The sequence below is a fragment of the Arabidopsis lyrata genome (assembly GCF_000004255.2).
Source record: "Arabidopsis lyrata subsp. lyrata unplaced genomic scaffold ARALYscaffold_2, whole genome shotgun sequence".
Lineage (NCBI taxonomy): Eukaryota > Viridiplantae > Streptophyta > Magnoliopsida > Brassicales > Brassicaceae > Arabidopsis > Arabidopsis lyrata.
Genome location: NW_003302554.1, coordinates 12,266,317 through 12,292,126, shown reverse-complemented (window position 1 = coordinate 12,292,126; position 25,810 = coordinate 12,266,317). Strand labels below are relative to the sequence as shown.

Genomic DNA, 25,810 nt, shown 5'->3' with positions numbered 1-25,810 from the left:
AGGTTTATTAAAAAAAAAAAGCCTTTTTTACACTATAGGAGTTTTAATTTATTTTTTAATTTTTATCTATTGATTTTAATTTTTTTTATTTAGTTTACCGCTAGGACACGAAATTGCGCGGTATTTATAAAACAAATGTTTCGTTATTTGTAATAGAAAATAAAACTTAAAAATCTATGGAAACTTAATTTATAGATAAGAATTGTGATAAATACTTTTGATAAGTTTGACTGAAGTTACCAATAGTTTTTTCCAAATTATTTGTTTTAGGTTTATTTAGTGGATACAAAGTGTTTTAATATATTACCATAAACTTATCGCGGGCATAATTGAATAGAAGTATTGTGTGGGTAATATGGAGTTATGGTAAGAATATAATCGGTTTCGCGAAATCGGGTATGGTGTGAAACATTAATGGAGCTCGAGTGAGAGATTCATGGTCCAGAATTTGAATTATGTACATGCCCTGATCGTGAGAGAGTCGCAGCGACAACTGCTTACGATCAAAAAAATTTATTTACCTCTCCATTTAAATTTATCTTCATCTCCATTTAAATTCTGTAGCAGCGACTTTAGTTTGAATATTTCAAAATCGCTGGGAAAAATAGCGACATGACTCAAGCTTTAATTTAAAAGCAGCAACAGTCGCTAGATTTTAAAAGTCGAATTGCTAATTTAGAGATTTGCAAATCTGTAAAATCTGATCTTCGTCTCCCGCATAAAAGTTGGCCTTTTCTTGGAAATTTACTATATATATATAGATATACTCTTTAAAATTTTAATAACTATAAAACTCACATGTCAAAAAAAAAAAGTTTACAAAATTCAGTAGCAGGTATGAATCGCACGACTATTAAAAGAACATGGTAGTAGTAAATCTCCGTACCAAATGGTGGATATGAAAACATGGAGAGACAAGATTGCAGTTTAGGGACATATGTTACCAATCCGTATCATGTAATTATATTTGATATATGAGAAAATTCTATGAAAATACACCAACTATATATTTTTCGATTTTCACAAAAATACATGAACTTTTTTCCCGCATTATGATTTGTGGCTCGTGTAATAGTGTAGCATTATTAATCATTAAGCGAATTTCATTACTACTAGGTGAATACTCACGCTATGCGTGGGCTGTTGTTCTGAGAATTGTTAAAAATAAATTAAATTGACGGTTCTTTGTTGCTAATTTATGTAGTTACAATTTTGATGGTTGGATTCAGTTTTGACTCAAAATCAGTTATACCTTTTTCATATAGAAATCTAATTATCTATATACCTAAAATTCTAATTTTTTACACTATATATCATAAATACATAAAACAACAATATATGATATATTAATACAATGGTAAGTAATTATCCTCTATATATTAAAAGACGGTTTTTTGGTGCCTTTGTGTCAAACCTACAATTATCTCATCTTTTTATATTCTTTAATTCTACTATCCATCTTGCCAAACAATTTTAATTCCACATACTACATACTCTTATTAACTAAACTTAGCAAAATTAAATATCTCGAACTTTCATATAAGAAAATTTCTATAGAAATAATTTTATATTAAATACATTGTGTTTTTAAATTGAAAATATAAATAATGTAAACATATAGTATATGCATTTTATCACCAACAAATTCTTTTATATATTATTAAAAAAATTGAAACTGCGAATCTATAAGTCTAAATTTATGAATGACGTAAATGCAACTTTATTTATATAATATAAATCATTTTTTTGTCAACCTATAATATAAATCATGAAAATATTTAAAATTTAATTTGCAGTTTTATTTAACGTATTTACAAAAATTAGATTTGACATCTCATGATTCAATATAAAACTTTGAGTTTTTTTTAAATCGTTCTATTATAAAATTAAATAACATAAGATTTATCCGTGCATGGTACGAGTTCTTACCTAGTGTTATTTATATAGTTTGAAACTTGTCTAACTTGATTATAAACAAACAATTCCTTGTTCTATGTAATCTCTCGTGATCTAATAATCCAACCACGCACATCATAATAGGCTCATAATTGACATATTTTGAACAACATATTTATAACTAACTATTCATTTGTTTCGAGAGTTTTCATATGAAAAGAAGAAAAAAAAAACAAAAAAATTGAAGAGTCATTTAAGTCAACATTTTTAGATCTCTCTCCTTGTATTTGCATATATATAGGAGAGAATTATCGCATCTTAAATTTCTTAGAATGGCTAAGGTCTCAAAGGTTCATTTCTTGAAAAAACTTGCATATCATTGTCAATGTTATCAACTTAGCAAAAGACACAAAAATGAAAAGAAATAATATCATATAATCGTATATGAACTACAAAACATAATAATAATAAAAATATCAAGGTAAAATACTAAATTAAGAAGAGGTTTGGTAGCAAACAGCTAAACTGTAAAATTTGTCATTATTGAATAATTACCATTGATAAAAAAACAAATAAATAGTGTTTAATGCATTAATATGATTTTTTATTTTTGATTTTATTTTGAAAAAATCAATTAAAAGCGGTATTGATGGAAGATTTAATACAATTTAAGATTTTTTTATTTTTCTTCGCTTAATTTTGTTAATTTTTTATTTAATTAATGCAAAATGACATTTCTTATGCGATAATAGAAAGTTTTCATATATATGATTTTATCGTTAATGAGTGTCGGGACGAACTAGATTCACTGAGATATATTAATTTTAGTAGAGACAATCACCAAACAAAAACAAAAAATCTTGTACATTGATGGACGGACATGTTACAAGTTTTAAGGCTAAGGACGTTAAGGTTCGATTCCGATTGAACAAAAACTGAGCATAGACCACTTGGCTTAAGCTTGAATGTTATAACAGTAATTGGCTTAGGGGGTAACTCTTTAACTAATGGATCTGCTGACCACTAGATTAATCGGGCGCTTCGAGCAAAACTTGGATACCGATGCTAGATCTAAAACAACTTAATAACGTTATTATACATCCCACACTCACTAATGAATTCACCTTCTGCTGCTAAAACTAAATGGATCTTAACTCTTTCGGATCCCGGGCTTATTGGTCATAAACCGAACCCATGATCATATCTAATGCCATACCTTGGAGGAAAGCTCGAAGACAGTTGAATACCTAGAGGGCCCATCTCATATCCATAATTTTGTGGTCGAAGGTGATCATGATAATAAGTATGCCCTGTGTTATTCCTCTGTTCCCATAGCCATGAATCTGCGTTTTCTGGTATGGGTGCGTTAATCCCGGGAAACCCAACTGTCATTATCCTTCTTGGCTCTTGAGGGCTTGCTTTTTCTTCCAAGATTTCACCTTCCTCAGTCTTAACTTCTTCCTCTTCTTTAGTCTCTTCCTCACCAAATATAGTGATTCCCGAGAGATCATCGTTGTCTTCTACACCTAAGTGATATAAACAAAAAAGTAGATGCAACCAAGTCATGAACAAAGATGCCTTTAATATGATGATGATGATTGTGTGATGATGACAACCATTTTATCCATCAATTTTAAAAGGGTAATGGGTCGGGTTGGAAATAAATGATCCATTTTAACACCACTCTAATGAAGGATAACAAGAGAGGGCAGGAAAGCTAACCCAAATATCCTGGTGGATATCCAATCTCTCGCATTCTGTTAAGCCATGGAGGAGGATCGAGTTCCTACACAAGACAAAAACCGCTTAATCAGGAAACGCATTTTCTCTGGTCTAATTCCAATACTGCAGAAGAAGGTTGAAAATTACCTTTAGACCAAGAAGTTTACGCGTCTCTGCATCAAGTGAGCCAGGCTTCAAGCCATCATATTTTCCACCTTGAGGGCTTTGATAATATCGGGACGGTAGACGGGATCCAGAAGTCTGGTTTCTTTTGCTTTTATGTTCCCTCCGAGCATTACTAACTGCTGATCGATCAAAAGGCTTTGGACATTCTCTAATGGAATGACTGTATGCACCACAATTGAAGCAACGTGGAGGATCATCAATAATCTCCAAGCCTCTGGAACAACAAAGACAAAACAAATCAAAAGAATGCACAAGGCAGATAATAAAGTATCAGTAACATATCCACTGTCACAAGGTAAACGAAATCAGATTGAAGGATAAAACTAGATTGTTTACCCTTCCATGTTATTTGAACCACCAGCTGAATCTAAACCAATTGTAAATCCACGATTATAAAGAGGAGTAGTGCTACTTTCCACTGGAACAGACTTCTTCGAAGAACTGTGACCAGTTTGGTAGTCAAACCAAAATGACTGCACAAGAAAGAATGTATCTATCAGTAAGGATTACGAAAAACCTGAAAACTTCAAGATTTATATGCTTGAAAAAACAGTTTCACTCACTACAGATGATGTCTTCTGCAATCCCACACGTAAAGCAGGAAAGTATGTCTCATCACCAGATTCTAGTACTTGTTCTTGATCCTGCTCATATTGCAAACAAAAAATTTCTAGCTTAGGTAATAACATGAAATAGTCAGCAAACAAGTATCCTTATCATTTGTGCAGAATTGCTAAATTTCATTTACAATTATTCTTTCAATCACAACTTGAAACTGATCGAATATTGCAAAACAAAAGAATTCACTGTATTGGCAATTAAAAGCACTTCAGAAGACATCAAACCATAGCTACCTCAGAGAAGGAATTTTGTTCTGCCTCCCATTCTGACCATTGCTGTAATAAACTTTCCAGCTTCTGCTTACTATTTCTGAAAGATCCAGGACAATAAGAATTTAAAAAAGTAGAACACCAAAAATCATATAATGATAGCAATGTTTGAGCATTCAAATGTTAAAACTTTCATGTTATCGAGTTAAGAGTCTTCTTTTCATCTAACCTTGTTAAGTGTTTATAAGTAACATGGACCGAAGGTTGCTGTTCCAGAGAGATTGTTCTAGGTCTTTTAACACCAGATTTAGCTGACACATGGAGTTATGGAAAAGAAAGAAAGAGAACATAATCTCAAAGCAAATGATTAACTAAAGTGTTCAAATTCCATGTCAATCCTAAAGTGTTTTTGAATTAACTATACTCCAAGCTGATGTGTTTGAGTAACACAAACATTAGCAACCTCCAACATAAGAAGAAGAATAAGGAGGATACAGCTAACATCCACTTTAACGGTTTCAACACTGACATTGACAGCATCCCGAACCTCCACTATCGATGCTTCCCCTGAAAACTGGCCAGACACATTTCTGAAATCATCTTCTGTTAGATCCATGTCTTCCTCCATGTCTATACTTATTTCCCCCTCTTCAGCTGATAAAGTCAAGAATTAAAAAAAAAAAAAAAAAACAGAACAAATCACAAAAGCTCTTCTTTATTCAGATCAAAGCATACAAAGAAAATCCCTCAGCATAGCCAATAAACAAAGCTCAAAGCTTTTTCCCCTCTATTGGAAACCGATGAACCCTATAAAGCTCTCTCTAAATTGGATGAGTCTCACAAACAAGACCTCTAAGAAACCGAAATAAAGAAATGGAAACTCGATAAAACTTCCTAAATCAGTAAACACAAAGAATACATATCAACAAAAGGATTGAGGTCATGTTTCTGACCTTCCAAACCAGAGCCGCTTGAAGCTGCCATTTTTAACTAAATCTAGTAAACTATTATCTCCTTAAAAAGTTTCACTAATCATCCACCAATGATAAACCCTACATAACAAAAGCAAACACCAATGAGCAATTCCAAAAACTCTACACAACATTCAGAATCCAATTCTATCAAGAACCCAATTCTCAGTGTAAACAAAAACAAGATTCTTCGAGCTAGTCAATTCAATTACAAGCTCATAGTGTTTTCTCCAAAACCCAATTGAAAAAAATGGAAACTTGAAGCAACAAGAATCAAAAGTGTTTCACTTCAAAACCCTTGGCCAAAAAGAAGAACTTGAAATCGAAGGGAATATGAAACGGCACCGAAGCTCACGAAAGAGAAGAACTTGAAATCGAAATTAGAAGAAGAAGAAGAAGAAGGAAACCAGAGAGAAGAAGAAAGGTTTAACCTTTATCAACGGGAAACAAAATTCTGGGAGGCACGAGTGAAGAGAGGCGATAGATCTGTGGGTGATTCAAAAGAGAGGCTTTTATTGGTCCGCCCAAGAAGAACAATCACAAAATTATCCAATGCGACCAAGTTCACCGTAACTATTATAAAACCCACCCAGCTTTATTTTCCTTTTTTTGTTATTATTAAAGCTCTTAGACTTTTTTATTAACAGAAACAAATATCAAAATTTGAAACATACAATATAGAGAAAGAGAGGCTTGTTAAAAGAGTCTACAAAAAAAAAAAAAAAAAAAACAAGTTCATGTTTTGATATTTTTGATCAGTTAAAAAGAAAATTGCATGTTTTATTTTTTTTTTCTTCTACAAATTCCTATCTAACTTTTTATAAATAAACTAAAATTGAAAAATTGAAATGTGCTATGTGATAATAGTATTTGTAAAAAATTCACCGTCTCATTAATTTTTTTTTTGGTGAAATGTTATATTCAACTTTTATTAATTAGCTCCTCCTCTAATATTTAAGTAAGAGATTCTGGGCTTATGCCTGTACATCCGACCAGAGACCAGAGAATTTTATATGGTCTCTTTCCAAACGCCATTCGAACCGACAATTTCTAGGCTTTGCTTGAGAGTCTTTACCAATTAAGGTATTGACATTTGATCTTCTTCTAATAGTTGAGTAACATGACAATGATCATTGGCATTGCTTTCATATTCAAACCTGATTTATGGGTTGTGCCAACTGAGAAAGGAAATTAAGGTAAAATTATATCAGGTCTAAGAAGAAGAAAATGTCGAGCATAATCGGCTATTTCAGAGCTATTTTCTAGTGAAATGTCGAGAGAGAAAATATCGAGAATTTAGAGAAAAATTTATCCGCCAAACATATTAAATTTCACAGGTTTATATATACATATTCAGACTTTGACGGTTCATTGTATATTTGATCCTAAATATAAACATTTTTCTCTCTAAGTTATCTTCGATATAGAGATTTAAGAATTCACAGTTTACACAGTCGACGGAATACTTGCTAGCAATCTCAAGACTTCCTTAACGATTGATTCAATGAAATCACTCTCCGAGCTGTAAAAAGAAAAATAACAAGATGATGTAATTTTATTTATTTCTTGGTATACAAAGACAATGTAATTTATGTTTTACATAACCATTGGATGCACATACCACGAAATTAATGTAGACGTGTGTCATTCCTAGCTAATCAGTAATTACCGTACATAAAAACTAGGCATGGAGCGGTCCTATGCATGAACCATTTGAATATGGAATTCTAAACATTACGTTGATATGTCAAACTATAACGTACGACACCATAAAACTATGCAAAATTAATTTATCCGACTTAGATATTTCCCTCAAAAAGATCTTTTATATATACTACTTACTAGTGAAGTATGGATCTCAAGAAAAGATTGCAATACCTTTTCTCATCAAACGTGAGGCCAAGCTTACCAGAAAGAAAGGCCAACGCCTCTTTCCATCTCTCAATTCTCGGTTTGTCAAACCGATATTCCCACTCTCGATCTCTGAAATGGTCACCAAACTCTCCTTTGAGTTGTTTCACACCGGTTGTAGTCACCTTGTAGAAGATGGGAAGCACCTAGTGATTACATAGAGCTTATTAATACACAACACTCCTCTACTCAAATATCTTTCTTTAGCTAAAAGTTTTAGCCTAAAACTATGCATGCATAGAAATATACATGATGATCATCATCTCACCTTTAGCATGTCTTGCTCCACACATTCTTTGATCTTCACAGCCTCTCTCAAGCACCACCTTGATTCTGTGTACCTGCTCGAGAACACAACAATGGCGATTCTAGAATCCTCGATCCTCTTCAAAAGAATGCTGATATCTTCACCTCTAAGCTCTTGATTGTCTATAAACACATTGATCGCATTTCTCCTAAGGGCTTCCACGAGATGGCTAACAAAGTTTTGGCGCAGCTGTTCTCCTCGAAAATTAATAAAAACTTGATGTTGCGGCGGAGCATCCTTGCGGTTCATTTATATGGTTACACAAGAAGTAAAGTAAAGCAAGGGTTATTTTGCACATCTAATAGACAGGATCATAATTGAGACAAAGCCAAGTGATTTTGGTCAATAGTTTAAACCCGCTACGGGCCATACAATTCACTGGACCAGCCCTCATCAGAGTCCATGCAGATAGTATGGATTCCCCTACTTAAAACATTTGTTTAAGAAAAATTGGATATATATATACCCCCTTGATTGTGGTAGTTCAACTAAGGTCAAAAACCTATGAGTTGGCTTCACGCAACTCTTGAACATTGAGGGATGACCTAAGCAATAAGCCATTATAAAGCAGGACAAACTTTGATCTTGTAGTTTACCTGTTTTGAGTAGATTGGTATTTTGCCAATGACTTTTGGGGTGGTCCGAGCTTTAGTGTATATTTTAAGAGCAAGATCATTATCCACAGTCTAAAACAAATAGATTACCATTATAGCAGATAAAAAAAAGACATAAACATTCTAAATAAAATTAGTTAATTTAGTTTGATTATACCTTAACAAGGTCTCCAAGTTCTTCGGTACATTCCAACTTGTCATCCGCCAACCAGTTTTCCAAGAGGTTCTTCTTGCCTTGATTCACAACAAGCGAAGATAGTTCCAATGATTCAAATGCATTGAGCTTTCCTTTTGTCAATAGAGTCGCAAAATATTGTAACAATGGATGATTTTGTCCAGCTTGTACATGAACATTCTACAAAATTATATATATTGTAGTTTACAGAATCATCTATAGTTAGTCATAGAAAAACATGTTAAAACGGAACTAATGGATAATTTATGAAATAAATATTGACCCGAAATTTGGCAATTGTATCAGGTGTCCGGAGAATGCCTCGAGGAGAGTCAGCAGCAAGCTCAGCAGCCTCCTTGTACTTGGTTTGAGCAAATAACTCCTCAAAATGCTTGACAAAAAATGTAAAATGTATCATTGATGAATGGCTTTTCTTTTTCGAAAATATGCCTACATGCATCAACTATAATATATCATTTCAACAACAACAACTAAGAAATCAAATATTAAGAAAAACTACAAAAATTCTTATTTGTATGTTATAAATTTATAATACTAGAATGTGCGTAAACTAATTTGTTTTATGAGTTTCATACAAAGTAAGACTATAATATACTAAAAACTTAAAATACAAATTATCTGTTTTGTGTGTATGTTAAAGTAATCGATTTTCAAAACATGAATAATTAAATATTATTGATATACTTTTTACCTGACATATAACCGAAATTCTGCTAAAAATAAATATATTGAATTGAATTTTTAATCGATAAAAACAACTAACAAGAAAATTTACAGAAAGTCAAACACTCAAAAATGAAAAAGCATTCTCTCATTCGTTGAAACCCAACTACTCCGAAGTCTTTGGCATTCATATCTCTCTCTAGCAGAAAAAACTAAGGATACTTTCATTTATTCTGTATCAGTTTTGGAATCCACAGTTTTGTGTATCTTTTTTTTTTTTTTTGGTAATGGCTGCTGATAAACAAACAACCCCAGTATAGATGAACGAGAGAACAAAAAGAATCTACATATATATTCGCAAATATTAGAGTGTAACTTTCAAATGGTGTCTGAAAAAGCAGAACTAACCGCTAGAACCTCCTTCATGGTGATGGGGGCGCTTGTGGCCGCCATATGTTTGACCTCAGATCGCTGCAAGATCTTAGGCCAGTGACGGCAGTGAGTATTTTTTTTTTTGGAGAAAACAAATGTTAAACCTATAAAACAAGAAACTGGGAATTAGGAGACTAATTCTTCCATTATTAACGTACGAATGCAAAAATTATAAGGAAAAAGCAAAGACCAAGTCGAAGAGACTCGGTCAATGTTTAGGTATTGTGGAATTTGACCTTCTTTTACGTGTACACATCCTCTGATGGACGTCATACTCTCTTCATCTCTAGACTCTCCACTTGGTGCTCTTGTTCGGGTCTTTCCATTTTGATGCCGTTTTTCAAGACAAAAACATGGTCAAGATGGTTTCGCAAAGACAATAATTTTTTGTCCTTCAAAGGTTTTTCTACGTTCAAGTCATACAACGTGACTGGTTGGAGTCTTGGAGAGTTGAGATTTTTTGAGAAAAAGGAAAATGGATTTAGTTTTTCCTTTTAGTGGGATGGAACTCTCCGGGTGATGAGCACGATCGAGAAGATCGTTTCCATCGAAGATCTAGGTAATAAAAAATAAAGATAAAAATAATATTGCCTCCGATGTAGGGCTGAATCACCACTTTTGGTTGAAGCGGGTGCTTAACAAAGTACCTAATCCATTATTTAGATGGTACTACTAGTCATCTCGAAACAACACATTTATGTAATCGGGTTATATCTCAAGAATCAAATATAAATCTCTGAATATATGAGATTTTGAAGCGGAGTAAGATAGATATTGGAGAAAATATTATAATTATATCCAATTTAAAAGATATAATCTAAATACGAAGAGGTAAAACTCGTAAAAGAATGAAAATGAAATCGTACTACCATTAACTCCTGTTGCTATAGTCTCTTAATTATAATGGACCTACAAATGAATATTAAGAACCATTGTAACAATTATAAGGCCCAAATCAAACACGAATTATTTGACCAATGTAAACTTGTTTTGAAACTTGGAAGTACATATTGAAGTTTCGTAAATCATATACTAACATGGAAAATCTAACCAATTAATGGAATGCATAGAAGTCAAAGGTTTAGCCAATCCATTTACTAGTCGATTAGTAGACCCTACGATGATTAATAAGTTAAGTTCGTATATTAATTTTGACCAACCGTATTTATTTAAAAGACGAAAAGCTTAAACAATGATAGCATCAATAGCCAATAGGAGTCTTAGGACTGAAAAACAGTTTTACGAGAAATTTTGATAGATCATTTGCTTTTCTCTGGATTGAAACTTATTATGCATATTATAACAAGAATGAAACATGTCTTAAACAACAAATTATATATACAATTCTAAATTTTTTTAGACTTTAATTAACCTAATAATTTCATTAAGAACTTGAATGTTGATTTTTTTTCCTCCATGTGCTTGGTTTATGTCCGAGGACTTACCTTCAAAGCATTCAGCTTATGACTCTCTGCTTCTTTAAATTCAAAGCCTCTACCAAATTAAAAATCTCTCAGCGACAGACTAATTATAAAAAATTTTGGGTTAAAATGGACTGGTATTGTTTCAATTGCGAATTTTCCCGTTGAATTGATGTATAGAAAACTAACCAACTTCATTGATATTCGATTTTTTTTTAAAGATATCTGTAACCAAAAGAAAAAAAAAAATGCATGAGATAGCTGTTTGCATAATGATGTACACAACTACACATGTTTCATGCTTCTAAGTTCTAACTAGTTATTCAAGTGGTGTTTGGCGGAAAAAAAAAACTAGTTATTCAAGTTAAATACTTTAAACAATATAAAATCATTAGTCCATAAGTCGGGTCGTAAACGATATTTTCAAGATTACACACAATTTTCAGCTTCTATATTCTTTTTCTTTTTCATTTCCTGTCCACACTGTTCTCCTTTTATGTCCTCACAAAACTACTAGTCATTGGTCGGGATCATGACAGATATTTTTTATTAAATTAAAATCATTTTTCTTAAAACTTTTAACTTGTGTTGAATAAAATCTTTGAAAAGTTTTCCTTGCTAATTTCTCTTAGATTTACTAATATTTAAATAAAGAAAATTTAAGAAACTAAACAAACTAACTAAAAATATGATTTGGATGAATTTAATTGGAACATTACTTTTATAATTTATATTGCAGTAGTGATTATAAAGATTTTAATAATAGTCTTTGTAACGATTTAAAGTACTATTTTAATACTAAATATGAAAAAATATAATTATTCAGAGATGAAATTAGCTAATCTTCCATGTCTCCTAAAAGAAGAAAAAGTTAGGTGTTCTAAGTTGTCTTTTCATATTTATTATAAGGGTTATTAAGATTTTTCAAATGTTTACAACCATTAAGATTAACTAGATATTAAGTACACATATTTTGTGACGTAGCGGAAGCTTCTAGGGATAGATTACGAAAGTAATCTTGAGTATCAATGGATCTCAAGCAGGACAATCGTAGCTCGGAATTCTATTGTTATCGGAGATCAATGGATTCACGATAAACAAAGACTTCAAATATTTCGTTTGTGAATACTCTTCTCAGTGCTTATCAAAAGCTCTTTAATTTTATTAATCAAAAACAACCAAGTAATACAAGAAGCCTAAGACGGCTATTTATAATAAAAGCTCAAAACCCTAAAACATAGAATAAAATTAGTTAACTAAATAAAGTATAATAATAAATGATATTTAGAATATTTCCAAATATCTTGCTACATCAGGTCACTCGGGGTAGAGAAAGATTCGTCCTCGAATCTTAACACCCTTTGTTGCTTCCATCTTTTCTTTCTTTTTCTCCATTGATAAAATCCTTCAAACGTGAATATATAATTTTGCCTCTCGCCAAAATCATTAATTTTCCAACCGAAATATGCCATGAGTGCTATGTTGAGTCGTTGATGGTCTCGAATCATAGGCTCCCTCACGTCATGAGGAGGTATTTTTATTGGGACTGCTTTAACAAAAGAAGCCCAAACCCTTGTATGCTTCTCCACGTCCATGTCATCGGCTTGATGAATTAAATGGGGATCTTTCATGGATGTGAAGATAATTTGATTAACAACACGTCTCATCACCTTCATCCTTTGAACGTAGATGAGTTCTTCAATATATGCATCGTATACATCATGAGTTAGATCTTTATCTTCGTGAATTAGATCTTCATCATTGTATACGTCGAAAATTGGATCACCAATAATTTCCTTGTACTCTTCATACAAGTCTTCTGTAAAAGTAAACGGATATTCATCCGTGTGATAGAGACACCCAAGCGACATGATAAACAAAGAACCGATTCGGCTCTGATACCAACTGACGTAGCGGAAGCTTCTAGGGATAGATTACGAAAGTAATCTTGAGTATCAATGGATCTCAAGCAGGACAATCGTAGCTCGGAATTCTATTGTTATCGGAGATCAATGGATTCACGATAAACAAAGACTTCAAAGACTTCGTTTGAGAATACTCTTCTCAGTGTTTATCAAAAGCTCTTTAATTTTATTAATCAAAAACAACCAAGTAATACAAGAAGCCTAAGACGGCTATTTATAATAAAAGCTCAAAACCCTAAAACATAGAATAAAATTAGTTAACTAAATAAAGTATAATAATAAATGATATTTAGAATATTTCCAAATATCTTGCTACATCATTTTGGCTCTATTCGAACCCAATAAACCGTATGTGATGTACAAATGTACAAGTTCAATTTGTATATTTTCACACAACCTGAACACATGTTCTTGATAACATCTAGCTCTAGCTATCAAGTAATGAAGAAAAAATAATATAGTTTTCAAGTGGAGAAAGCAAAACAAACTACATGTAATAATCCTTTTGATAAGTACCACACAAGATTTTCCATCTTATTCAGATTTCTCTATTTGGAATTCATTTTTAATATTCAGGTGAGTACTCAACAGAACTTTACTGAGAAGATACATAATGTCTGAAACAAATAAGTAAAAGAAATCAAAATTCCCCAAGAAACATGATTTGGTGATGCCTGAAAATCTGAATCTTTGACTAACTAAACAATAGTACGTACTAGCTCATTTTCTTAAAAATAATAATATGAGCTAAAAGTTTGAAAAATAAGGTCACGAGACTCACATAGTCACAAGTCACAACCTTTGACATCAGCCTCCACCACACACACAATATAAATATGATCTTCACATATCTATTATTCTCCTACATTCTATATTCTCCATTTTCATCTTCTCTCATATCTACAAGCCACACTTTTGAGGTTCAATATTTCTTATACTCTCTCTCTGTCTCTTTGATTTTTCTCCTTTACATGTATATATATCTAGTTCAATCTTTTTATCTTGCAGATTAATTACAAGTAAACTTTTTGTTGGGATTTATCTCTTAAGTGTAGATACAATATTCTTGTATTAAGTTATAATGTTAATCTCCAACTGGGATCTAATTCGTTTTTTTTTTTTTCTTCAGTTCTTCACTTCTTCTACATATATTAGATGGTGGTGAGGATGAGATTAGGTAAGATTGTGGAAGGCTTGAAGTCGAAGATAAAGACTGGTCTAAGGATGCGGAAGAGATCATCATTATCATCATCATCATCTTCATCTTCATCATCATCATCATCGTCGTATGAGAAGATAGAAAAGAGTGAGAGTATGAGATTTGAGTTGAGAAGCAGAAAGGCACATAAAATTATTAAAGAAACCCTTCAAATTGCTGACTCTCCCACTTCAAGAACTTATGCTTTCTGATTTCATCTTTTAACATCCAATACATATTCACACATACGGATTTGCGTGTACGCATCTGTTTATACATATCCGTCAAAATCATTGTACGTGTATGTATGTATCAAAGGTTATATGTGTGATGTGATGAGTCTTATCTTGGCTAAAGGATAATTAGGTGAATATATATACAGCAATATTAATAGTTAAAATTTTGCTTTTAATTGCATCCAAAAGAAAACTATGTAACGGTTTTACTAATTTTTTTTTAAATCACGGCATTCAAGAGTTTGGAATTAAAGTTTCATAGAAAATTCTTACATTTACAAGGTTACCATATACCCTAAAAAAAAGGTACCCGCTAAATCTATACCCTAATCTCACACTGATATTTTACCCTATTTTTACCCCAAAAAAGATAATACAAAGGGGTAAAAATATTTTAACGGGTAAAATGAATAGTTAATATATAGTACACAAATAGTTAAAAGTGGTACGAAGTAGCGTGTAGAAAAAACGGTACAAAAGAAAACTAAAAGTATTTTTTAAAATGTTTTGATATCTTTTTATGATTGATTACAATAAAAACGGTACATCCCACACCGCATCGGTATGAGATTACCAAACAACCAGTTATTTTGGAAAGAAATTCCTTTATTGTTGAAATAAACTTTTCAGCCAAGTTGCGTTTCTCATTTTATTTGGGAGATAACTATGAGACTTCAAATCAGAATTTTGTAGAGAAACAACTTAGTGGGGTCATTGACCTTTCAGAACCATAAACAGAAAAAAGGACACATCTTTAAAATGCTTTCAGAATAATAAAATTCACTTGCTCTTTTATTATTTGGTTCATTAACATTCTCTATATCTTTTAATAGACAAAAATATTTTCCCAACGTAGCATCGTGTCTTAGAACTCACGAAGACTTGGAGTTGGAGGAAAAAAAACCCTTATTTAATTTAAACGATTAGATCAAACATATTTATGATGTGTTGTTCAACCAACACTGTGAAATTTTGATGTCACAATTCCTCTATTTATTTGGTAATATATCACAATCTAGAAACAGATTTATTACCGACAAAAAAAAAAGGAAGAAAAAAACAGATTTATCGAAGTCTTGTTTTCCATTGTCAGTACATTTTGCTAACAAAATTAACTTCAAAAGAATAGTAAAAATATATTCGACGAAAAAAAAAAAGAATAGTCAAAATATATTAATTAATTGACATACAAAACGCAAGTGTTTAGAAATATATTATTAAGGGTCGTTGATCTATAAATCTTTCTCCATCCAATATCAGTTTTAATAATACATATTAATACATGTGATAGATCGATAAAAACATCAACAAAAGTTCAGCATTGAAAAAACACGAAAACGGAGGATACACTTCTTGAATCTTTTTTTTTTGGGTACACTTTTTGAATCTATTACTCTACAAATGGAATAAAGATAGAAGATTAAGTTCATAGAAATCTATTATATATAAAATAAATAATGAGGTGTGGTTTAGTGTATGACGTGTGGCTGTAATTGAAGAGAAATAAAGTTAACAATTACGAAGTTCTTTTTCGTTTTATGAAAAAGGTTGATGTAATCTTAAACGATTTGACAATGGTGTCGTTATGTAATTGACTCTACATAACCTAAAAAAGAGGTTGAGACATAATAGAGGTTTCTTAAGTAGGTGAAGAGACGTGCATGCCCATGCCTATACATTACTACAAACCAAATTTTACATACCAAATCCTCTCTCTATTTAATTATTAACGTTACAATTAAAAATACGAAATATATATATAGAGTGATGATAACGTCGATACCATTTTCTTGAATGGGATTCAAATAGGATGTGTGTTAAACCGTCAATCCTTGTACTGTTGTACAATCTTAATTTCAATAGTAGTTACCACTTTCTATATGTGTTTAGTTGAATATATTACCAAATAGTTGCATTTCATTACAAAAACAGATTTCAGATTCATATAATTCAAACTATCAATTCGTACCCTTATTTTCAGTAGCAGTTCCCAAATTATATATATATATATATATATATATATATATATATATAACTATGTATTTAATAGTATATAAGAAGCTCTAGGAATGGAAGAAGGCATGGAGATAGGTCCCCGACTGTATAAAAGGACAAGAAAATGGAGAATAATACTACACAACACTAAGATCCAACAGTGTGAGGACAATTAACCTTTATTTATGACAAAAACAAACACAGTGTGAGGACAAAATCTTACCATTTACTCCACCTTAGATGCATCCAACAGAACCAATGCAAGCTCTACAATTGGTGAGAAGACAACAAATTTATATATATAATAGGACTTAAGAAGAAATAAGAAAATTCTAGGCACATGAAAATGAACACTCAATGATATGATCTAGCTAAATATTGTTCACATGATATGTTGGTCATATAATCCACAAGTTTTGTGAGAGGGAGAGATAGATGTGTCAATTGAGTCGGTCGTCCTCGGTCTAATTAGCATAATTGAGTCATATTTCTTATTTTAGCTTGGTACCATCTAATTATTTTGAACTAAAATATATTTATCATGCAATTTAGTCTGATAGAATTTTTGGAGTGATGATTATTTTTACTTTTGAATAACAAAACAAAATCATATATATAAAAGTTGGTCAATTCTCTTCATATGAGTGCCACATCATCACACAAGCAAATAACATGTGTCATTTTACATTATTTAAATAAAAAATTAGCAAAACTAAAAAAAAAGGTTTTCTATTGCATTAAATCCTCCATAAATTCTACTCTTAACTTATTTCTTATCAATAAATATAATTAAGCAATAAACATAATTAAGCATGTATTGAATGAACATTTTAAATAAATTATATTTTATAAATTCTATTTAGTTAAACGCTTAGGTGGACGGTGATGTGGATGCTGATGTGGATATGTTAGATGTAAAGAAAACTCTCTCATTATATATATATATAGATTGATGCCCTAAGTGAAAGCTCAAACAACGTTTATGTACGTCTCATCATGTATTTGTCGTTTTGGAACATTTATAAATAATCAGAAAGAAGAAAAGATGAAACGCTGTAAATATTTCTGCTTTACAAACTAGCCGAAGAAACCTTCCATATATAAATTATTACTAAAAGATTTGTTTTTTTTTTTGTTGAAATGAGAAATTTTTACTCACCAAAAAGTAAAATATTTTCATCAAAGAAAATTCTAATGTTTAGATGAAGAAAAATAAAAATAAGTAGGTTAAAATATTTTAGATTGGATGTGGTTTTAGTGAATTTCAAAGATTTTTAGGTGATTTTATAACATTTTTTATTTTAAGAAGGATAGTTTTTTTCTTTAAAATCTTTCCAAATTCCGTGTTTAATAGGTGTGAGTTATTTGTTAATCTTTTTAGCTAAAAATGTATATGAAGTCTCACAAAATCCTTTTATATTCTATACGAATTGCGAATTTTGAATATTCCCCAATTTTATATGATTTATAATAAGTTATTGATTGAATAACAAGAAATTTTGAGTTGTTTTGAGTGATTTTAAGTAATTTAAGTTCAATCAAACTATATTTAGAAAGATTTTTTAAAAATCCATTGATTTCACATGTTCTAAACTGTTCGAAGTTGATTCTTTGCTTAATCGTGTACAAGTGAAATCAGAAGAGAAAGGTGAGAAGAAGATGAAGTGCAGAGAGATGTGTGTCTAAGGAAGAAGAAGAGGCTCGTGTAGAAGAACGAAGAAGAAGAATCGTGAAGGAAAAGAGAGAAAAAAACCAGTGGGCCAGAAGTGAACAAGGCCCAACTAAGTGTGAGTTTTGGTTATTAATAAGACTCTAATTAGGTTAAGTGCAAGTACTATATAAGGGTTGTGTTGTTGTAAGAAAACAATTAAGGAAAGTAAGAAGTAAAGAACCTTAAGCGGCTAGAAACGAGTCTTTCAACATAAACTATGTTTAACACTACAAAATTGGATAATAAATGTTGTGGTTTGGGCCTACGCTGAACAAAAAGTGCACCATAAGGTATATGGTAGTTAAAGAGAACGTAAACAAAACCCAAATTCACAGAGAAGCTTCTTCATCGTTCTTCATCGTCTACGTAGCTTCTCTGTGAATTTGGGTTTTTTTTTTTTATCTTCTCTTCTCCTTTGAGAGATCTAACATTACCAATTCACCATGGCTGCCCAAAACTTGCAGACAATCAATCATTTTGTACTGAACTTCATTGATCCAGGTGCCAATTTCAAATCTCTAACTCTAGTAAAAATAATAGGAGAATCATAATTTTAAATCTTAAAAAAATATTTTAAATATCTATATTATTCATTTTGAAATACTATACAATATATGGATATTTCTTATTTTATAGTTAATATTAAAATCTTTTAAATGTGTTTGGTTATATGGATAGTAAAAAATTAAGTGTACCAATGTTTGGATACATGAAATCAATGACATTCTTTGTAAATAGTTTAGAAAACAAAACGTTCTATCTAAAATGTACTTCAAAACAAAATATGGAAAAAAGATCCCAAAAAAAACATTTAATGGAAAAATGCAATTAGATATTAATTTTGTGATTTGCATTCCCATTGCGAAACTTGGTGAAACTGTTAATCAAAAACCAAGTCCGGTTTAATTCCGGTTTGTGTATAAGAATTTTTAGTTTTTCTTTTTCATCATGCACCAAATCTACAAGAGTGAAGGAGACAAGCAAGGAATTGACAATGAAGATATATTCACATTAAGCTCAGAACAACTTCACTAATCCAAAATTCAAATCTTTACACAATCTTTAAACTTGTTTTCAACAACATCGAGAAGACGAATCATTTACTCGTATTCGAATTGTACCTCAACATGAATGTATTTCCTCATGAGTTGAACAATGGACCATGTGAATGTCGCCAGAATTTGACAATCTCCTTGTGTTTTGGTTTCTGAGACAACCCCATAAATGATCAACTTCTTCAGATTCGGACATCTTCTCAGCAACTCCTCGACCCAGATTGAGAAAACATCGTTGATCACGGTCCATCCGAGCTCCAATACAGTCACGTTCTCCAACTGAGTGGTCCCTTGCAAACTGTAATGAGCAGCTCCATCTTTAAGATCGTAGCTTAATGAAAGATGGGTCAGGTGAGAGAAACCAGCAGCAATGGACTCAACATCGATGATTTCATCGTCATCATCAAATACCACATCCCATAGACGGAGTTTCTTTAGTTTCTGAGATCTTGAGATCATCTGGTAGAACTTTGGCCATACCATTGTGAAGTGATTGACATCAACTACTTCAAGGCTTTCAGATGTCTCCATGATATCAAGATGTATAACACTGACATCGTCGAGCTTAAAATGCTTCAAAGTTCCGTTTCCTATAAGCTCAAAGAGCTCGAGAACACAGTCTTTCATGTGCAAGAACTCGATACTATCAGCCTCCAAGATGAATTTATCCAAACTAATCCCATCGAAATAAACACTCTTCAGCGTCGGGCTGCTCAGTTCAATCGTCACTTGCGCATCCGACATTGCAATCTCCAAACTCACAAGTTCCAAACTCTCAATCATCGGACAAGCACTAAGCAAAAGATTCAAATCCAAAGCTGAAATGCTAACATAACTCAACGAAAGCGATTTCAAACAAGGGAATCTCTGAAAACTTGGTTCAACTCCAGTAATAGAATTATGAGCCAAAACCAAAGCTTCAAGCTTCTGCCTCCCACAGATTTCAAGAATGTTAACATTAGGAGTAGTACGAACATTATAAGACAACCGGCGCAAAGTATCCCTCGTATACATAAGCCAAGCAATAACCGTGGCAGCCGAAAACTTATTCGCATCATCCATCATAATAGAAAGACCTTGCAGTCCCGTGATTTGGAAAATGGTTTGAGTTATAAGGATCTCTAAACGATTCGTTGTAAGATCTCGATAAAACGGCCAATCAGCGGAATTGAAAGAAAGTGTCTGAAGATGTTTGCGACAAGCTTCTCGCCATTTCCTACATGTTGCAGAAGCTATCACAACATCCCGAGCTCCTCCGAGACGTGATAGTATGTTTCCAATAACTTCCACAGGAAGATAGTCCATAATTCAAGAGCTACACTGGTAGATACATAGTAAAGAGATTAAACATCAAATCGTTATAGTGACGAATCTAACAAAATTCCTGAGATAATTCAATAACATTTTGATCCAACTACATTACACAAAATATAGATCCAACATTACATCGCAAAACCACCACAAATATCTCTTGGCATATGCGAAAATAACCGTTACTATAAGTGAAAACATCGAACAAATCACCAGAATCAAAGCTAGAGAATCAGGAATCATATCGAATTTTGCAGCAAAAGATATGAATCAAGCAATAGATATTAACAGAGATGATTAGAAATTGAAGGAAAGAAAACGATCAATGAAGCGAAATAGAAGATCTGTATACCGATTTAGGTTCTCCGGGATGAAGAAAAGGTATGAAGACGGTGGATCTGCGAGGAGGAAGAAGAAGATTTGGAGGAGGCGATCTGGTTATTAGAGGAGAAGAAGAAAATGAGAGAGACGACGACTTGAGGGTTTTTTTTTTTTTTCTTCTGTTTTTTTCACTAAAATAAATAATGAATAATATTTGGTGGTGGGGTCATGGCGGGATGTGAAAATCAACGGCATCTTACTGAAAGAGAGCTTTCTTTTAATTTTAATTTTCTAAATTTTTTGCTTTTTCTGGTCTTTATTGTTTAAAAGGGACTTTTGGTTAGCCAGTTCGATTCCGTTGGATTTTGACACCCAACTTTTTTAGTTTTAATTTGATATGGTTCCATCTGTATAATTAAATATTATATTAATTTTTAACCAAAAAAAATAGAAATTTATTAAATATATATTAGTTCAAAGTTCATTTCATTTAAACCAATTATCAATAAATTTTGATTTGGTTTGGTTTGGTTACACTTGACTCATTGTTTTAGTTTGTTTTTTTAGGTCTGAACATAAAAACGAGAACCGAATTACCTAAACTAGAATCGACCCGAAATATCTGGTTCGGTTTCGATTATTGCCAAATGCCAATATACCTGACGGTTTTTATACATGTATATATGTGGGTATTCGGTCGGTTCTAAGCAGGGTCGGCTATGGACCGAGCAGGATGAAACTTGGGTTTAAGGTCCCTATTTTTTATTTTTATTTTTCTTATAACAAAATAATTTTTAGGTCCCCAAATTTTGTAAATCTTTTGATCAATTTTTTTTTGATAGGCAGGGCCGGCCCTGGTTCAAGGTATCTGATATTGATCATGTTTTATTAGTTGAGTTGAGTTATAGAATTTGGTTCAAGTTTATTCAGTCTATGGTAAAAGCAAATAATATGCAGAACTTGGATTGATGTGGAAATGCTTCTAAATTGTTTTTGTGAACATCTCCTCTTTTTTTTTTTTTTTTGAAGAACATCTTTTTTTTCTTCAGATTATTTCTATTTAACAGAAAGAGGATAATTTCATAACGAGTTTAAAAACCATAAACAATGGGGGATATTATTAATGTCCATCATTTCAAATATAACAATGGGAGATATTGTTAATGTCCATCATTTCAAATATCAAACATTTAGTAGTGACGACGCTGGTACATCATCTGAAGATCATTGCAATGGTTGCAGGTCCAAGGAAGTAGATAAGGGTCTAAACAATACGAGTGGATTCGCCGGAAATTGCAGAGGTGACATCTTATGAGAAGCTCCTCTGGCTCAGTCAAGTAGCATCTGCTGCAACCTGAAGCTCGAGTCTGCAGGGAAAAAACAAAACACAATAAGAATGTTGTTGCTATCAAGAACAAGATCGCGTAGCAACTCAATACTCTCGGCTTACTAGTGGATTAAAAGTTTGTCTTTGTTCTTCTTCAGGGAGTACTACAAGGGTGTTATTTGTTGAAGATAAGTCAGGGACGGTTTGTGAATATATCTTTTGATCGGAAGAATCAGCGTCTTCTATCTTTGTGATGGTGATGAAATTGGACTTGCACAATGGACATGTTGTTTTCTTTCTTTCGGAAACCTGCAGATATAATATGGTAGTTGCATCATTACAGTATCCGGATTTTAGGAGTGTTGTTTGAAAGGCGAAGATAGACTCACCAAACGGTCTGCCCATTTTTGGATGCACGAATAACAAAACCTGTGGCCGCAAGGGAGAATGCCTCTACTGGAACTGAACTCGGTCCAGCATATGATACAAGAAACCTGTGCAGTAGCCTTCTGAGTTGCTTCTGTCTCGTCTCTTGTTGATTCGGGTTTGTTGTAGTTTGACCCATCATCTTGCGGTTTTATCTCTGGACTAATTGATCTTGGACGTTTAAAAACAGCTGAATGACTCCAATTCTCAGACTCTTCTATTTCATCTACATCCCAGTTTTGTGTTGCAGAGTCTCCAGGATGTCGAAGAGCTGATGTTTCTCCTTGTTCGAAAACACAACCCCTCTCATTTTCATCAGCAGGCTCTCTAGGATCCTGAGTCTCATTTCGGTTCTCATCAGAGTTTTCATGACGGTTATTATCAGATTCCTCATCAGATTCTAGGTCAATAAGGTTTCTGCAAGAGCGTTGCTTTACTAACTGCCTCTTTCCCTTCCGCGAGGATTTTGCCACGCCAGTGTTTTCCTTGTCTTCAAAAATATTACTCGGCCTCTTTGTTCTTAATCGCACTGAGTGTCTGTTTGCTTCTACATTTTTCTGAAGAGCAACAACGGAGTTCAGAGACAGAAAAAAAAAACATAACTTACTATACCATACACAGAGCATTGATGCACGAAAGCTTTTTTTTATTCGTGCTGACTCAAATGTCCACAGTGATCACCTATAGCTAATCTTGGTAGCTACATCACGATATATAAACTAAACCTGATGAGGATATGCTATTACCACATCAGTCTTTAAATCATACAGAAACTATGCAGAATGATAAGACGATTCTGATCTTCAGGCAATATATGACTAAACAACACAAAATGTTTGTACTATTTCTTTAACTCCATAAAAACTAAACTAATAGATGAAACAGAATTATAAAGCTGTAGGCTTTCCAGATTCAGATTGTATCTAAGCAAATAGGTAATAAGAGAACAAGAATTACCTCCTTCAACAAGACAGAGTCCATCCAAGTGGCAAGCTCAGAAGTGGAGCCACTCCGGTTTTCTTCACCTTTACTAAAGTATTTCTCAAAAGTTTCAGCAGCCTTATTCACTTTCTTAGTAACCTTAGCTTCCCCAGAAACCGCGGGAAGTTCAACCATCAACGGTCCAACCTCTTCCCCACTGAAAAATTACTCTTAAGGCGTTATCAATCATCATTTAGAAAACCGAGAAGCTATCCTACACATTTCAAAAACAAAGACCGGCAACAGTAAGCAAACCTCTCAAACATATAAGGCGTCTCAGAAACTCGCCTCCCTTCCCTAACACATTCTTCAACCCATTGATGATTCACTACTACTGTACCAAACTTCTTCGCAAGATCATACTTTTTACCCTCGAATTTCCAACACACCTACACACATAACCAATAAATCAAAAGGGTATGACTTCATTTCTCCACAATAGTGAATCGCATAAACAAAACAGAACAATCTACACAAACCAAATGTGTAATAGATCTTGACATTGCCCCAACATAACTTGCTCCAGAATGAGAAATAAGCTTGATGAGCTTGAACCTATCAGACCCATGATAACCACTCACAGTTGCAACCACATTTTCCATACCTACAAATATCATAGCCACATGAAAACGTAATTTGGGGATGCAACAATTTCTTCTAAATCACACTGTGCGATTAAAACCCCAATATCGCCGAGAGGATCAAAATATTGGGAAAAGCTTACATCTTTCGTATCAAATGGGTCATAAATCATAATCGCTAAACCCTAAACTAGAATCGAGCTAATTAGACCAAATTTCAGTAATTGAATTGAGAAATCAAAAACCTTTTACAGAAATCGAACAGCGAAACCCTAGAAATTGCAATTTCTTAATTCGGGCAGAATTACCTGGTCTAATTGGTACGAATTAGCTGCGATTTTCACTTTGATTGCTTCAATCTCTGTTCCCGTTCTTTCTCAGGTCAGTAACAATGGAAGCAAAAGGTTAAAGGAGAAGCGAAAATTAGATGGGAGTCTGGCGGGAATTTAAAAATATCAAATGTATTGAAACAATATTTTTGGACGGAAAAATTTGTACTCGGCCGGTGTTTAAAAAACAAAATCGTATTCTGTCCAAAAAAAAATTATGGGTGAATTAGGTGAATAACCATTCTAGATAAAGTTATTAAATATATAGCACTATAATGAGGCAAATGAAGGAAGTAACACAAGTGGAGGATAAAAAGTCGAAAAACTCCTTTTCATTTTGTAAGTGATGAAGATGCACGTGTAATGAGAGGAGAGTAACACACTCGTGGTTGCATTTGGATCGAATGATTTCGTTTCAGTTTGTGGACGTACGCGTAAGGAGTGAGTTGTAGTGGTGGTGGTGTTAATGATAGTGGTGGTGATTGTGTTGGTATGGCGGCAACGATGTGGCGTTGATGGTGCTTGTCGCGGTGGTGGCGGCGACTTCAACTCCAATAGGTTCATCATTATCTACTTATCTTCAATGCTAATTTGCAGCGTAAGGAGATGAGAAGAAACACTCAATTCCAGAATCACAAGCTTCCAGTTAACATCAAATAATGGAGAATCAAGATGTCGAATAGTAAATTTCAGTTAAGGAAAAATAGTATACTATGTACATAAAAATCTATACTATTTGTAATCAACTAATGAGAAATTCATTTGCAGATCAAACGATAGACCCCAACAACGGCGATATCTTGACTAAAGTTTTCAAACTAAAATGTTAAAAAGATCATTGAAACAATATCGGTCATTCACTTGTCTGTTCCTCACTTCCCAAAACCCAATTCACGTTTTTACAGTTACCAATATCTTGTCGATTCGAATCAGAGAGATTCTGGTTTAGGCTCTTAAGCAATCAAATGGGAGTCCCCATGGCACTTGTGAGAGGGAGAGAAAATGGAGGAGGCCAGGAGAGAGGAAGAAACTGAGAAAGAACAGAGAGGAGGTGGAGAAATGAAGAAAGAAAAGATAAAGATGCTTTGGGGGTAATTGTGTCTTTAATACATATTACACACATTATATCACAAGGGATTTTTTTTGGTTACTTTCTTAAATAAAGTTTTTTTGTTGGTTATATTTGCCAATTTCTCAAAAATTATCTACCTTTATATATCAAATCAAGTTTTAGGGACAAAAATAGCACTCAAAAGTTTATTGGA

The 25,810-nt window shown here is 32.8% G+C and overlaps 4 protein-coding genes across 6 annotated transcripts; all 4 read right to left on the bottom strand.

Annotated features, from left to right (window-relative positions):
* Nucleotides 1-2,738: 2,738 nt before the first annotated feature.
* Nucleotides 2,739-6,226, bottom strand: LOC9323176 (zinc finger CCHC domain-containing protein 8). Of its 2 annotated transcripts, XM_021009996.1 has the most exons (10): nt 6,037-6,226; nt 5,588-5,686; nt 5,130-5,288; nt 4,864-4,945; nt 4,659-4,734; nt 4,368-4,448; nt 4,141-4,277; nt 3,766-4,018; nt 3,619-3,682; nt 2,739-3,422 (listed from the first exon to the last, which is right to left on the bottom strand). In XM_021009996.1, exons 2-10 carry the CDS (start codon nt 5,616-5,618, stop codon nt 3,076-3,078), a joined length of 1,230 nt encoding a protein of 409 aa, XP_020865655.1. In that variant the 5' UTR covers nt 5,619-5,686; nt 6,037-6,226; the 3' UTR covers nt 2,739-3,075. The 2 variants fall into 2 exon arrangements, with proteins under 2 accessions (XP_020865655.1, XP_020865656.1); XM_021009997.1 differs by lacking the exon at nt 5,588-5,686.
* Nucleotides 6,227-6,812: 586 nt separating this feature from the next.
* Nucleotides 6,813-10,502, bottom strand: LOC9324645. Its single transcript, XM_021035875.1, has 8 exons — nt 9,965-10,502; nt 9,705-9,832; nt 8,896-9,003; nt 8,595-8,792; nt 8,420-8,509; nt 7,785-8,060; nt 7,484-7,662; nt 6,813-7,127 (listed from the first exon to the last, which is right to left on the bottom strand). Exons 1-8 carry the CDS (start codon nt 9,999-10,001, stop codon nt 7,052-7,054), a joined length of 1,092 nt encoding a protein of 363 aa, XP_020891534.1. The 5' UTR covers nt 10,002-10,502; the 3' UTR covers nt 6,813-7,051.
* Nucleotides 10,503-19,202: 8,700 nt separating this feature from the next.
* On the bottom strand, nt 19,203-21,068 carry LOC9323174 (F-box/LRR-repeat protein At1g67190). Of its 2 annotated transcripts, none has more exons than XM_021036064.1 (2): nt 20,933-21,068; nt 19,203-20,589 (listed from the first exon to the last, which is right to left on the bottom strand). In XM_021036064.1, the coding sequence occupies exon 2, from the start codon at nt 20,572-20,574 to the stop codon at nt 19,315-19,317; it is 1,260 nt and encodes a 419-aa protein (XP_020891723.1). In that variant the 5' UTR covers nt 20,575-20,589; nt 20,933-21,068; the 3' UTR covers nt 19,203-19,314. The 2 variants fall into 2 exon arrangements, with proteins under 2 accessions (XP_020891723.1, XP_020891724.1); XM_021036065.1 differs by having other exon boundaries at nt 19,203-20,584.
* An 868-nt stretch (nt 21,069-21,936) lies between these two features.
* On the bottom strand, nt 21,937-24,716 carry LOC9323173. The gene is made up of 7 exons (XM_002887062.2): nt 24,525-24,716; nt 24,115-24,239; nt 23,891-24,024; nt 23,612-23,792; nt 22,618-23,211; nt 22,352-22,537; nt 21,937-22,268 (listed from the first exon to the last, which is right to left on the bottom strand). The coding sequence occupies exons 2-7, from the start codon at nt 24,235-24,237 to the stop codon at nt 22,092-22,094; spliced, it is 1,395 nt and encodes a 464-aa protein (XP_002887108.1). The 5' UTR covers nt 24,238-24,239; nt 24,525-24,716; the 3' UTR covers nt 21,937-22,091.
* Between the last annotated feature and the right edge of the window lie 1,094 nt (nt 24,717-25,810).